The sequence below is a fragment of the Peromyscus californicus genome, unplaced genomic scaffold, assembly GCF_007827085.1.
Source record: "Peromyscus californicus insignis strain IS unplaced genomic scaffold, ASM782708v3 Scaffold_6__1_contigs__length_162567912, whole genome shotgun sequence".
Classification (NCBI taxonomy): domain Eukaryota; kingdom Metazoa; phylum Chordata; class Mammalia; order Rodentia; family Cricetidae; genus Peromyscus; species Peromyscus californicus.
Genome location: NW_026294584.1, coordinates 51,615,889 through 51,631,697, shown reverse-complemented (window position 1 = coordinate 51,631,697; position 15,809 = coordinate 51,615,889). Strand labels below are relative to the sequence as shown.

The window sequence follows — 15,809 nt, the reverse complement described above, 5'->3', positions numbered from 1 at the left end:
CTTTTTTTTTTTTTTTTTTTTTTGGTTTTTCGAGACAGGGTTTCTCTGTGTAGCTTTGCGCCTTTTCCTGGAACTCACTTGGTAGCCCAGGCTGGCCTCGAACTCACAGAGATCCGCCTGGCTCTGCCTCCCGAGTGCTGGGATTAAAGGCGTGCGCCACCACTACTTGGCATAGTTTTATATTTTTGTCCACTGATTACTAGTATATCAGTATCAATAATTTATTGTTTTATTTGTTTTTAGTTTTGGTGCGCAATATGACAGTTAGATCCTTACATATGTTTGTGTATATCTGTAGTTATAATTGGATCTGCGTAGGCAAAGTTTTCCTGTCATGATTGCCTGCTCCCAAATAACCAGCAGCTGCTTCCCAAATAACTGACTTAGAGAAATTAATGTAAATTATAAATGCTCAGCCAATAGCTCAGGCTATACATCGTTTTTATAAACGTAAGGGAACTAACTATATGGAAACCTGTCAACAATACGTCAAAACAATTTAAACAATAAAATGCTGTTTCTCAAAACACAACTTGTAATTGGAGAAAAACCTTGGGACATTATATAAAAATATACTGAGCACTGAACCAATTCCAAATAAAAAAAATCCCCATTATCAAGTTCCTGATCCTGAAAAATTCATTTAATTTCTCTTTCTTTTCTCAAGTATGTCCAGATTTTATGTGGACTAAATAAGATGTTTATGAAAGAGAACTTTGAAGCTATCAATGTAGTTACTTGTGTATACTGACCAAACTGAGATGATAAATTCAATGGAGACAGTTTTGATCACTGTTTATATTCCTGAGGTCTGTAATGGACCACTACTTAAGAGGTGCTCAATTACCTTACTATTCAGTACTAAGTGTTGATGAATAAACTTACTAGTGCTTCATTTTTCAAAGTAACTCATAAAAGGTTATTTCTATCAAGTATCAGTATGTATGAGGTATGTTTCCAGGAAAAGTAAAGATAATTTACACAGGCAAAAAGAGTAACAGGCAATAGTTCGAGTATATGTTTTGAAAGGAAAATAAAGTATATCCTATTTGGAGAACAGAGAATGATACAACTAGAACCAAATGACTTCTAGGAGAAGATTGTGGGAAATGGTAAAATGGTTTGTTACCTCTTACTATAGCATGAATAATTCTAAAAATTAATAAAATGCCAATTTTACTCTGTAGAGAAATAAGAATGCATGACTACTTGGAGAGAAATAAGACATGATAAAAAAAAATCTGTTTTAAAAACATGATTTAAAAAAAATTAACATTAACACAAGTAGGATGGGCTGAGAAGCACAACCTAGAATAAATACAACAGTCACTGGTTGTTGTAACGCTTGCTGGTAGAATTTGCTGAAGGAGGCAGAGACAGGAGGATGACAAGTTTGAGGCCAGCCTGGGCTACACATGGGCTGGAGAGTTGGCTCAATGGTTAAGAGCACTTGTTTTGCAAAGGGCACAAATTCAATTTCCAGTACCTACATAGAAGCCCACCTTGCTGGGCATCAGGCATATATGTGGTGTAAAGTACTCATACACACAATAATAAAATAAATCTAAATAAATAAAAGTAATATAATAATCAAATTATAAAAGGAGAATGGAGGCACCCCAGTGCTAAAGAAAAGTAACAGCAGATGGTAGCACACACCTATAATCTTAGTTGGTTTTTTTTGTTTGTTTTTTTCCAGACAGGGTCTCCCTGTAGCCAGCACTAGCTGTTCTAGAACTAGCTCTATAGACCAGGCTGGCCTCAAACTCACAGAGATCCTATTTCTGCCTCTTCAGTGCTGGTATTAAAGGCATGGGCCACCACTGCCTGGCTAATCTTCACACTGCTTATTAATTTAAAATAATTCTACTTGCTTTCTATTTTTTCCTACACTGTTCTAAAAGTCTCCAAAGGAAGAATGAAAGACACTAAGTAATTCAGGTAAAGTACAAACATAACAAGTCATCTGAAAGTAGATGACAACGGGCAGGACAAAGTGAAACCAAGACAAAACACAGACAACGCACTACAGGCTTACCATGCACAGCTTCCCATCTACCACTCTGCTAGATAAACACCATTTTCTACAGCAAAAACCACAAAAATCTTGCCCCTTGAATTTTGAACCTTCAGTCCCTTCTTTTGTTATATCTGTAAAATGATTTGCCATCCAAATTCAATGCTTGCTTCAAAACTCAGCTTAAGAATAAGAGAAAGCCTAATATGACATGAAAAGAGCAGACAAGAGCCTTGAAATAACAAGACATGGGTCTGAATTTCAATAATATCACTACTGCTTAAAGAAAAGATTTTCCCTTACTAATTCCAATCCTAACACTCAAAATTGACATTTTCTATCTTTCCTTAAAGGGTATTTTTATTCTTTGACAATTTTATCCATGCATGCAATGTGTGGGAGCCCACAATGACTCCATTTAGAATCTGGAGTCCATCTTGACGTACAGGTCAAGAGAGTTTGAGCTAGTTTGCTCCTTAATTTTTCAAAGTCATGAGAATGCTTTGATTAAGCCCATGGGGAAAAACATGCTATCTAGCTAAATGTACAATTTCAGGCTGATGCTTATAAGAGGTATATTGTGGGAGATTATGAAACTGCTTGTTTGATTCAAGGACAGAATAGGGATAGGGTTTTCTTAAGATAATTTTTGCCAGGGTTGGGGATTTATCTCAGGCCCTGGGTTCGGTCTTCAGCTCTGAAAAAAAGATTATTTCTGCCTATGCTGTCTGCATGTCAACACTGTTCTGCTTCTGCCTTTTAGTTTGTATATAAGCAGGCTGAGAAATAAACTTGCTTCTTGAGTAATGATGGACAGCCCTCCCAACCCTCCCTACTCAGGTATCCCAGTTGACTCATTGATGGCTTCCGACAGCAATGTATCTTGATCATATCCAACCCCAATTCTCCCTTCTACCCCACCCATATTTCCTAAAATTTCCCTTCCCATGTTCTCATTGAATCCAGTTAGTACAGCCTACATGTACATGGGCATGGAGTCATCCTTCTCAGCAAGGGTAACTTAGCAAACAAATTAACAATCTTAAACTTGAGTATTTTAAAGAGGAACATAAAAAGCAGTCCTACTTTTCTACCCTTTACTAATTTACTTTATACATATGTCTGCAAGACAGGATCTCACTGGACAAACTGGCCTCAAACTCAAAAATCCTTGTCTCAACCTCCCAAGTGCTGGCAATACAGGCAAGGCAGTACCACCATGCTCAGATCTTAGCATTTTATCTTTTAAATATTGTTTGTTTTGAGACAGGGTCTCTCTACATAGCCCTGGCTGTCCGGGAACTCACTGTGTAGACCAGGCTGGCCTTGAACTCAGAGATGTGCCTGCCTCTGCTTCCCACGTGCTAGAATTAAAAGTTTTTTTTTTAAGACTGTATCTTGTTATTGTTTTGTATCTAACCCTAGAAATGCAAAGACAGCTTGAAAAGACTAAAAGAATCATCTTGCCTCTAAAAGATTAATCTGATTGGAAAAAGAGAAAACATATAAATAAAAGTGCCTATTCTGTAGCACAGAAAGCAGGTATATTATAGTGGGATTCAGAAGCTAAACTACTATGCTAAATCATGTACGATAAGCTTGACAAGTTAAAAATTCATAGACAATGGCTGTTCCAGGTAGAGAGAAAAAAGAGATGTATAAATGAGAAACATTCGGGGACTTAGCTCAGTGGTAGAGCGCTTGCCTAGCAAGTACAAGGCCCTGGGTTCCATCCTCAGCTCCAAAAAAACAAAAAAAAATAACCCACTTTATCAATAAAGTATTTAAAAAAAAAAGAGAGAGAAACATGCAATGAAAAAAAAATGGCAAAAATAAGACCACTGACTTATTCAGGTGAAACGGTAGGGAGAGCTGAGGATTCGTTTTTTACAATATACAGCACATGAAAAAGCCCATGTTTTTAATGCAGAAATAATATATTGCACGATGTGTGGTGGCACAAAACTGTAATCAGAGCACTGAAGAGGCAAGAGAACTGATACAACTTCCAAACTAGCCTGTTTTGCATATCAAGTCCTAGGCCAGGCAGGGCTACACAGTGAGTCCATCTATAGAAATTATATACAAAACAACAAAATATATTACTAATAATAAAATTTTGAACATTTAAACTATACAATTACATTGTTTTATATTTAGGACTTTAGAGATCCTCCCCTCACCCCACACACACACTTTTTTGTTTGTTTTGAAAAACAAGATTTCATGGAGCCCAGGCCAAGTTAGAACTAATGATCTTCCTGTCCCAACCTTGGGAGTATTGATTGGAATCATTAGCATCTATCACCAAGCATGGCTACAGATAACAATTCTAAAATAAAATACTTAAGAGTTTGCTTTACTTTTTCCATTACGCCCTCCCTAACCTGGATCAATCCTCACCCCTCTCAATTTTTCCCTCTACTCATCCAGTATTACTTAAATTTCATTACTCCAACATGATTAAAATGAACATAATAAAGAGTATAAAAATCCATCTCAATTTGCAAGTTTTACGAATTACATATTCAAATTAATTTGTGTGTGTGTGTGTGTGTGTGTGTGTGTGTGTGTGTGTATGTGTGTGTCTATTTTGCCTAAACACCAAAAAAGATTCTCAGAAGATACTATATAATCAAGAGGGAAAAAAAAAAAAAAATTGAAGCCCAGTTTCCTCATGTAGTCCTAGATGGCCTGGAATTTGGTATATTACCCAGGCTGGCTCCAAACCTGCAATTTTCTGAAATACTAGAATTACAGGAATAGAGGACTGGATGACTGATCAGTGGTTAAATGTACTTGATGCTCTTTCAAAATAAAAAACTTGAGTTCCCAGCACCCATATCAGGTAGCTCCCAACCATTTGCAACTCCAACTCCAGGGGATCTGATGACTCTCACCTCAAGCACACGCACTTACATGCACATGCCTACTTATGAGACACAGACAGACAGACACACACACACAGTTTAAAATAAACCCTAAAAAAAAAGTGACTGTGCTACTATATCCACTCAAAAGGCTGCAATTCTATATAGGTCAAACACACTAAGTGCCTTTAAAAGTTATGTTTTCTTTAAAAAAAATTGTTATGGGATAGGTCGTGCAAATGCTGTCTGTCTATCTGTCTATAACCACATGTACAGTGCCTCCAGGGAGGTGTTGGATCTCCTGGAATTGGAGTTAGAGGGTTGTGAGCTGTCATGTGGGTCCTGGGAATTGAACCGAGACCCTCTAGAAGCACAACCAATGCTCTTAACCACTGAGCCATCACACCAGCCCCTTAAAGGTATCTCAGTTTGGCCTGGTGGGTCAGACCAGTCATCTCAACTGCTCAAAGATTTAAGAAGGATTTTAAGAACAAGGCCTGTCTGGACAATGGGTTAAGTTTAAGGGCAAGCCAGTGAGATCTTTTGTCAAAAAAAAAAAAAGAAAAAGAAAAAAAAAAAGAAAAGAAATGCACATGAGGCCCAAGATTCAATTCCAGTAAACATTCACACAGGCCCAAAGGTCCTTAATGAACAGGAATCAAAGTTTGAAAGGATTTTACTGGGCTGGGAGTGGTGGTAAATACCTTTAATCCCAACACATGGGAAGCAGAGGCAGGTGGGATCTCTGTGAGTTTAAGACCAGTCTGGTCTACATAGTAAGACCATCTTTCCTAACCTCCCCCTCATCTAAAGGATTTTATTAACTCATTCTTTTTGCACTGTGTTTTTAAAAATAGCTGAATGATGGAAAACCTCAAAGTGTTTGATGTTTGTGGCTAACCAACTATATGTATGTTTAAAAAAACTACTTCAAGTTTTTATTAGCACGTGTTTGATCTGCTCCACAATTAAATGGTACATTTGTAACTCTTTTTAAATAGCCTCAAAGAATACAGTAGTTTCCTTAGACTTTTTTGTTTTGTTTTGTTTCAAGACAGGGTTTCTCTGTTTAGTTCTTGATGTCCTGGAACTCACTTTGTAGACCAGGCTGGCCTCGAACTCAGAGATCCCCGTTTCTGCCTCCCGAGTGTTGGGATTAAAGGCGTGCACCACCATCGCCCGATACTCTTTAAAAAACTTGACCAATCTCTCTCTCTCTTTTGGTTTTTCAAGACAGGGTTTCTCTGTATAACCCTGGCTGTCCTGGAACTCCTTCTGTACACCAGGCTGGCCTCGAACTCACAGAAATCCACCTGTCTCTGCCTCCTGAGTGCTAGGATTAAAGGCACCACCACCACCAATCTATTGAAAATGTTGTACAGGGCTGAAGGGAAAATTCTTGGTCTCTCTGTAATAAGCACTTACTGATCAGCTGGAACTTTTGACCTGCTCTAGTCCATCCCTTCCCTCAAGCCCCAATCCCCCAATCTCATGAGTTACTATACTGATGCTAAAGCTGGTGTGGATACCTATGGTGGTGTGAATGACATTGACTCTCACAGCCTCATATATATGCATGCTTAATTTCCAGCTGGTAAACTCTCTAGGTATTTCACTGGGATTGGCTTGGAGGTTTCAAAAGCATGCAGCCAGGCCCTCTGTCTCTCTCAGTCTGTGGAGTAGAATGTAAATGAATTCTCAGCGACCACTCCATCATCATGCTTTCCTGCCTATCTTCTTGCCATGCCAATAATGAACTAATCCTCTGAAACTATAAGCAAGCCCTGTTCCTTTTAGGAGTTGCCTTGGTACATGCTGTCTCTTCATGGCAGGAACAGAAACTAAGACAATAGCCAATTGTCAACACCACCCAGTCCAGCACCACTAATCTCCTGCACCACATAAAACCAGATGTGTCTCTACATGCCTGTTAAGGAGACAGACCAAAGGATCTGAAGTACAAGGCCATTCTCCAATACAAAGGGAATTTGAGACAAGCTTGGGGTGCATACACAAGACCCCGTCTCCCAAAAATCTAAAGAATGTTCTTTTCAAAAAAAAAATTAGCCGGCAGTGGTGGCATACTCCTTTAATCTTAGCACTCTGGAGGCAGAGACAGATGGATCTCTATGAGTTTGAGGCCAGCCTGGTCTACCTAGTTCTAGGACAGCCAGGGCTACACAGAAAAACCTGTCTCGAAAAATCAAACCCTGTCTTGGAGGGGAAAAAAATATTGAAAAGGCCTGAAGAGATAGCTAAGTGATTAAAAGCACTGGTTGCTCTTTCAGAGAACCCAAGTTAGATTCCTAGCATCCACACAGAAGGCAGTTCCTAACTATCTGTAATGCATATGATAGAAGAAAAAACTGACTCCTGCAAGCTTTTCTCTAATCTCGATACATATGCAGTGACATAAACACATGCATCATGAAAACACATACAACAATGAATTTTTAAAAATTTCAGGCTTAGGACATTCAAGAATGTTTAAAAGGGTGTGTGTCTGGCTGGAGATGGCTCAGTGGTTATAAGCACTTGTTTTTGCAGAGGAAGTGTGTTTGGTTTCCAGCACCCATATGGTGGCCTACAACTACCTGTAACTCCAGTTCTAGTGGATCCAACACCTTTTTCTGACCTTCATTGGCACCAGACTCACAGGTGGTACACAACCATACATACACCACTTGGTGGGTAAAGGTAGAAAGATCTGTAGTTCAAGGTCATCAATGGCTACAGAACCAGTTCAAAGACAGGCAATGTTACATAGTATCCTGTCTCAAAATAAAGAAAAAGAAATAAGTAACAATGAATTCTATAATTTTGTTGCTCTTATCTTCTATGTTCATCAAAAGTGATGATCTGTCCACTAAATAAGGTTATTTTGGTGGCGAGGGATATAATTCAGTTGGTAAAGTGCTTCTTTTACAAACACAAGGACCTGGGGATGAGCCTTAGTGTCTTAGGGTTACAATTGCTGTGATGAAACACCATGACCAAAAACAACTTGGGAGGACAGAATTCACTTTACTCACAGTTCCATATAACAGTTCATCATCAAAAGCAGTGAGGGCAGGAACTCAAGCATGGCAGGGCAGGATCCTGAAGGCAGGAACTGTTGTAGAGTCCGTAGAGGAGTGCCGTTTACTGGCATGCTCCTCATGGCTTGCTCACTCTGCTTTCATATAGAACCCAGGACCACCAGCCCAGGGATGGCACCACTCTCAATGGGCTAGGCCTTCCCCCATCAATTAATGCCCTTCAGTTTTGAACTACAGCCCGATTTTATTTATCGAGGCTTTTCCTCAATTGAGGCTTTTTCCTCTTCCAATGACATCAGCTGTGTCAAAGACAAAACTAGTCAGCATGCCCAGCACCGATGTAAAATGGCAGACATGGTAATCTCAGTGCTGAGAACATTCAAGCAGCAGATTTCTTGGACTCATTGGCCAGCAAGTTTAGCTTTATCAGTAAGCTCCAGGCCAAGATCCCATCACAAAGAAGGCGAGTAGTGTTTCTGAGGACAACCAAAGTTCTCTTTTGCCTTCCACATGCGAGTGAACAATGTGCAAACACACCCCAAAACAAACACATGCAACAAAAAATGTAACCATCTAATTTCCTACAACACCAAATGTGGGAAACCTCTGGGGCTGAAGAGATAGTTCAGCAATTAAGAGCACTGATTGCTCTTCCAGAGGACCAGGGTTTGACTCTTAGAACCTACATGGCAGTTCACAACCTTCTAGAACTCCAATCCTAGAGTATCCAATACCCTCTTCTGGCCTCTCATGTATCAGGCACAAACACATGGCGAACAGATATAACGCAGGCAAAACACTCCTATACATAATATAAATTAATTATTTAAATGTGGAAAATACCAGAGTATTCTACAGATGAGAGGTATATTATAGATACAAATGTATTAATACAGTAGAAAAGGTTTAAAAGCTACGAAGTGGTGCATGCCTAATCCCTGCAATCAGGATTATAAACAAAATTAAAAATGGAAGTACTTACAGAAACACTAAAAAAATTAGTTTATTACCTGTTAATACTTGTCAAAGTCCTAATTCAAGGGTTGAACTTGCCCACAAACTAAATTTCTTACTATGTTGTATTATACTTAAAACTTTTTTCAGGCTCTTTTTCAAGGTCTCACTAAGTAGCTCAAGCTGGCCTCAAACTTCAGATTCTGTCTTCAGGCTGGCAACGTGCTGGAATTCCACATTTAGATCACCATACCAGGCTTTGGCACTTAACAGTTTCAACTGCGTTTCCCACTAGGAAATGACAAAAATGTTTCCTACTGCATGTGTCTTCTTGATACTTTTATGTTTGAGGGATATCCTTAATTTCACTAAAAAAAAAAAAAAACATTCATTTGGGTGTCTGTAGCTAAGAGCACTCACTCCTTATGGAAAAGTAATCTGGAAATCCTTTCTTCATTCTAGATATTTCTGGCAAATGAGAAATAAAATGAGGTCAAGATTCAGCCCCTAACAGTTACCCATCAACAAATATATCTGTGAAGGGAAATTACTCATTATAATTTCAATCAAATTCAAAAAGTTAAAGATCAAATCCTCTGTGTCACTTAAAGATAAGGGATGGCAGCCGGGCGGTGGTGGTGGTGCACGCCTTTAATCCCAGTACTTGGGAGGCAGAGGCAGGCGGATCTCTGTGAGTTCGAGGCTAGCCTGGTCTACAAAGCAAGTTCCAGGAAAGACGCAAAGCTACACAGAGAAACTCTCAAAATAAACCAAAAAAAAAAAAAAAAAAAGATAAGGAATGGCAGGGCCTTTCCAAGCGACAGTGACCACCTCCCTGATGACCACTGCCCCGTGAAAACATGCCTCTTGCAAAAGATTTCCTTCATCCCTCTTCAGAAGAGAAGTAAGAAAAAGCATTTGGTACAGAGCCCCAATTCCTACTTAATGGATGTAAAATACCCAAGATGCTGTAAAATCACCCTGGTCTTGAGCCATGCACAAACAATTGTCTAATGTGTTGGCTGCTGCACTGTCCTCTCTCTGTCAGCCTACAGGCAGAAAAGAAAGGCTTACAGAAGGATGCTCCTTCAGGAGAAAGTGGCACTAAAAGCACCCTGAATCCCAAATCCGTAGGGGAACCATCCCAATATACACGTTTTGGATAAAAATTAAATAAAAGGGGAAGAAAACAAAAATCTGCTCGTGGCCCAGCTTCCTGATACATATCTATGATTCCAGAACTTGGGAGGGTGAAGGCCAAGAGGATCAAGTTCAAGGTTACCAGTTTGAAACAGATACTGCCTTCAAAAAAAAAAAAAAAAAAAAAAAAAACAACCGTCGATAGGGGGAAACCCAGTCTTGAAAAACCAAAAAACAACCCAAAAAAGGGGTGGGGGAGTGGGGTGGAGAGATTGTTCAGTGGCTAAGAGCACTGGCTGCTCTTCCGGAGGACCCAGGTTCAATTATAACCCTCTGTAATAAGATCTGGTGCCCTCTTTTGGCCTGCTGGCATACATGCAGAGAGAGCACTATATACGTAATAAATAAATCTTTCATTAAAAAATAAAAAAGCCAAAAAAAAACTTCCAAAAAAAAAAAACCACCAACCACCACCACCACTACAATAACAACAAAAAATAGTAGAGAACCTGGGATATGTCTCAGTGTTTAAGTATGTACGTAGCATGTGCGAAGTTCTGTGTTCATGTCCAGGACCAGAAGAAAAGAGAAATCAAACAAGAATGACAAAACCAATAGAAGGATGGTGAAAAATATATGAAAACAAGACAACTACTTCTGTAAGGAAATCCATTATTAAAAATCTAAATTATTGGGGCTGGAGAGATGGCTCAGTGGTTAAGAGCACTGACTGCTCTTCCAGAGGACCTGGGTTCAAGTCCTAGCAACCACATGGCAGCTCACAACTGTCTGTAATTCCAAGATCTGACACTCTCACACAGTCATACGTGCAGCAAAACACCAATGCAAATAAAATAAAAATAAATAAATTATATAAAAAAAATTAAATTATCAGTGGGAATAAACAACGAAAGGGATGCAAATCTTTTCTAACACTGTTAAAAACAATAACAAGTAATCTGGCCAAAAAAAAAAAAAAATTAAGACTTTACCAAGAACTTCATTTTTGTAGCACACTAGTAATGAAACAACTTAATAACCACGTACAGTTCCAGAAAGGACATCATGGGGACAACAGTTGAGAAGGTGGCTCTTGCATACTCTGTCATCGCTGAATTTGATTCTTTGTCGTGTAGTATCTCCTGTAATATAGAAAAGTTAATAATATTCAAGGTTAGACAACTAGACAATATTTATATTTTGAAAGTCCTAGTTACCACTAGCTTTTGGTGTCTGACAATCTATATACAGACACTTATAAATCAACCCAGGAGGGATTAGTTTTTTATATACCATCCTATAGAAAAACTTTATTTTAGACAACATGCAGTTGCAGTATATGTACTGCAAATGTAATTCAAATAAATAGTCAAAGTGGGAAAGCAAAGCATTCTGTTAAATAAAAGTACTTCAGAAAAGCATAGGATTTTAGAGCAGGAATGGACTTTATAGGTTATCAAGTCCAACTCCTTCATATTGCAGATGAGGAAAATGAGGCCCCAAGAGGTTAAGCAACTTGCAGCAGACCCACCAAGAGTTTCTACTGGTATACAATGGTCTCTTGACAGTAAGCACTAATTTATTCTGTAATTATTTACATTAATTTAAAAACATAAAAAGTAATCTTTCAAACATTGCATACACACTGCGAATCCCCACTGAACCCCAGACGCCATTTCTTCCACTATTTTGTTCCAGCTGAAGTGTCTCCCTTTTGCTGCTGGGAGGAGTTAAGAGGGTAGATAAGGTGTTTAAGAGCGTACAAACCTGGAAGAAGGACTTACACACCAGTCAAACAAAGGCACATTGCCTAATGAAATGTTAACTTTAATACCTCCAAAGATTCCACACTTCCAAGTTTTATGTGGTCTGTGCTATATTGCCAAACTAAGCAATATAAAATATATTCTGTGCTCATATAAAACACAACTCCTAAACAGAAGCAACCAACCTGCTTATCAAATAAAGCTATTTACTCAAAAGGTAAAGAGTCTAAGAAAAGGAAAGGTAACTAGCTAGAGTAACAAAATACAAATGTTAGTTACAACTTTTTTGCTTAGACTCTCTGAAGAAATAAAAGAAAAACTCACAGGGTCGTTTCCTCTATGCAGAACGATAAGCCCTAAAAAATGTGGTATAGCCTTAAGTTGATATCACTGATAAATGAAAACCTACTGGTGAATTACTGAAGCGAAAACTGTTGAAACAAACCGAAAGAGATTGTAAATACCTCTGCAGTTCACATGATACCTACAGCACTCCAAACATTTCAACTAGGAAGCAATTCATAAATTAAGTTCTGTATTTTCACATGTGAATATCAAACAAACAAACAAAAAAATGTTCAAACTTTACCCCTTTTAAGTGTTCTTATATTGAAGAGCTTAACTTAAAGTCTACTAAACTGTGGGGTAAGATTTTGTTCAAATTGTTTTAACTTGGTTAAGAAGATGTAAATAACATTCTGATTTGCAACTAGGACACATACATTTTTAAGAAAGATAATTTGCTAAAACCATAGCTTCAGAGCAGTTCAACAATAGGTTTTCTGAGGCTTATCTCTAGTAGGTTATTTGTGACACAATTTGGAATAATCCATTTAGTGTTCAAGCCTGCTACTATGTTACTTTGATGGACTTTTATTTCCTTTTAAACACAACTGCTTCTGTTCCACATTCATTAACACATCTGAAAAGTTAGTGATAACTCACGGCTCGGCGAATGCGGGGCCTTTCTGAAACTCCCTTGCAGATTGAAGTAGGCAGGCATAGATACATTGAACCTTTACAAATAAAACAAGGGGCCAGATTGTTCAGTTTGTATAGAATAGACTCTGCCAGCAATTTCAATACAGCACCTAGAAGTACATGTTGACTGTAAAGATTCTTGTATATGAAAACAAAAGTGAACAAAATCATAGTGTTCGTTTTTTGTTGTTTTGTTTTTACAATACTGACTTAGTAAGTATAAGCCCAGAGAAAAATATGACTAAAGATAACGAAAGCCCAAGACTGGAGCTATATGAGTGGCCCTTGGGCTACTCGAGAAATGTTTCTTTAAAAGTATGTTTCAACGGAGACTAGTGAGTGCCTCAAGCTCATACGAGAACCAAACTACCATAAGCTCACATCAGAAACCTAAAACTATAATAGAAGCCTTTTGATCCTAGAAAGACTTTGTTTAAAACTCTACTGTAATTAAGAATTTAAAATTTCTAGGGGACGAAGATCTCAGAATCACCCTGCTACAACTATCTAAGCTTTTGGTAATGAAACAGCAATGTCAGTTCAAGGCTCACTGGGAGAAGGGGTCTAAGTGAGGTCTTAGAATAAAGCTAAAATTTACAGATGTTTTACTAATCAAACTTCTCATCTAATAAAGTGCCCATTTTTGCTTAAGAAATCACATTAAGTACATTAACAAGAGATCCATGCCCTGAAGACACTATCAGATAAAACATGAACAATTACAAATATAAACATAGTAACAGCCCTGGTGAGCTTTAAAATAATGAAGGAATCAATTTCTACAACTGCCCCCCCAAAAAAAAGCATCTAAAATACTTCACTACAAATAAGCAGGTATTCCATAAACATTTGATAACTATAGCAAAAATATCAAATATAGCTTTCAAATATTAGCCATTATAAAAATCTTTTTACTGAAATAATAAAACTAGTAGTTCAACATAAACAATACTCTGAGAAGGACATGTAAGTGAGGATCTGTCTATTGATATTTTAAAAGTTCCACTTACGGGGACTTTATGGTTAATATTTTAAAACAATTTGGCTACAAAATTACAAAATCATGCAGCATTTGAATATATTTGGACTTATGACATAAGTATAATTTAACTATACAATTTTAAAACAGAAATGATTTTAACTTTTATCTTTGTCACAACATCTGGCCCAAACCATGCTTTTCAAAAGAAACCAGATAAAATAGAACCCACTTACTTAAGAGAAAAAAGGAAAGAAAAAAAAGGACTACAAATAGGTAATGAATATGAAAAAAATATCCTTCTAATACAAGATTTTATCCATTCAACATGCTTTACATATTTGTGTTTCCTGGTCAATGAATCTCTCTGTCTCTCTCTCTCTCTCTCTGTCTCTCTCTCTCTCTCTCTCTCTCTCACACACACACACACACACACACACACACACACAAAATCTCAGTTAATTCCCCTAATAAATTCTCACATGTGTTTCAAAACTAATAATAAATATAGAGGGAACTGCGCTGTCACAATGATACTAGATCCTAATCATAGAATTAAACCTATTAGTGACTCTATCCTCTGTGCTACAAAATAGAGTAACAGAGCTTAAGACAAATGTTCTGCTCCCAAGGAGCCCACATTTTCACTAGAGAAATAGGAAATATAAATAAAAATAACACAAAATAACATGACCCAAGTGTCAAAGGGATGTTTTGAACATACTAGAACTACCACCAAAAGGTTGTAGAAACTGGGAAAGGCTCCATGGATTTAAGTAGAAGCCAAAATCCGAACACTACAAACAAGACTTAGAGGAAAGACAAACATTCCAGACCAGAACAGTATCTTTGACAAAGTTTACAAAGGCTTGAAGGTGTGGGGAACAGTAAGTAAACTATACTCAGCTTTGGCAAATGGCTGAGCATGTCTGGGAATACAGAGATTGGAGTCAAGGGTACAATTTTTAGAGGGTGAAATTTGGTTCCTAAAATCTTTCTTCAATCCATATTTACTGTGTATGAATGAACTTTAAGAAATTTTTGAGCTGGGCAGTGGTGGCATATGCCTTTAAATCCCAGCACTTGAGAGGCAGAGGCAGGCGGATCTCTGCACAGCCAGCCTGGTATACAGAGCAAGTTCCAGTATGGCCAGGGCTATACAGAAAATCCAAACCCTATTTCAAAAAAGAGAAATAAAATCTTAAATGATGCAGTGATTAGATCAGGCATAGTCAACAACAAAAACAAATTATTTTATCTATAAAAACATGTCTCTATGCCCTATGACCTCCACAAAATTAATTAAGCTTTATGTATAATCACAATGCAAGGTTTTAGAATGGATTAGGTCTTTATTTTTAAAGCAGGGTCTCATGTAGCTCAAGTTGTCCTTAAACTCACTATATAGATAAAAAATACCACAATCCTGATGCTCCTGCCTCTACCTCTCAAATTCTGGGATTATATATAGGCCTGTACCACTAGGTCCAGTGAGGAATCTGATTTAGAATTTTGGGTGGCCACTAATTTTCATTTGAATAGAAGCACCAAAAGTTCCATTAATAATGTCCACCAAACAACTATCTTCAGAATTACAACTTTATTGCCTTCTTTTGTCCAATCCCTTCTTGGGTGTCATAAATTATAACACTTGAGAACAGTTAGATCACAAGTATACAATAAAAACTGAAATGCATATATATATAAAACTATCCACTAACTGAAACTAAGGTGGTACTGAGGCATCAGTTTCACTGGGTATGAAAAAGCCTCCACTAAAGCCAGGGTTCCCATTCAAACTGAACTCAACACTGCTCTCAAAATTCCCTTCAATCTGCTGTGAAGGCAAACAAACCCCGTTGTAATACCCTACGGTTGTAATACCCTACGACTTGATATAAATTTTATCAGTAGCACATAAAACCTTGGCCTAAGTGGTATCTGACATTGTACACAGTGCATGCTATTTTCCCAAAACCCACCCCTCCCCCTCAATTTCTCCCACCCTTTCCCTCCCTCACAAACAATAAGCCAAATCAACTTTCATAAATTTAGGTGCTATTT

At 37.9% G+C, this 15,809-nt stretch overlaps 1 protein-coding gene and 1 pseudogene across 11 annotated transcripts in view; one reads left to right on the top strand and one right to left on the bottom strand.

Moving 5' to 3' along the window:
- Positions 1-15,809, bottom strand: part of Luc7l2 (LUC7 like 2, pre-mRNA splicing factor) — a 64,134-nt gene that overhangs the window by 34,164 nt on the left and 14,161 nt on the right. For 4 of the 11 annotated variants that reach the window (XM_052720903.1, XM_052720908.1, XM_052720905.1 and 1 more), the window contains 2 exons: positions 12,731-12,801; positions 11,067-11,161 (listed from right to left, as the gene is read on the bottom strand). In XM_052720903.1, coding sequence (XP_052576863.1) covers positions 11,067-11,161; positions 12,731-12,801 — 166 coding nt within the window. Of the gene's footprint in view, positions 1-11,066; positions 11,162-11,661; positions 15,703-15,809 lie in introns of those variants that run through there. The other 7 variants (XM_052720904.1, XM_052720909.1, XM_052720913.1 and 4 more) reach the window with 3 other exon arrangements.
- On the top strand, positions 9,649-10,129 carry LOC128099167 (40S ribosomal protein S27-like; annotated as a pseudogene).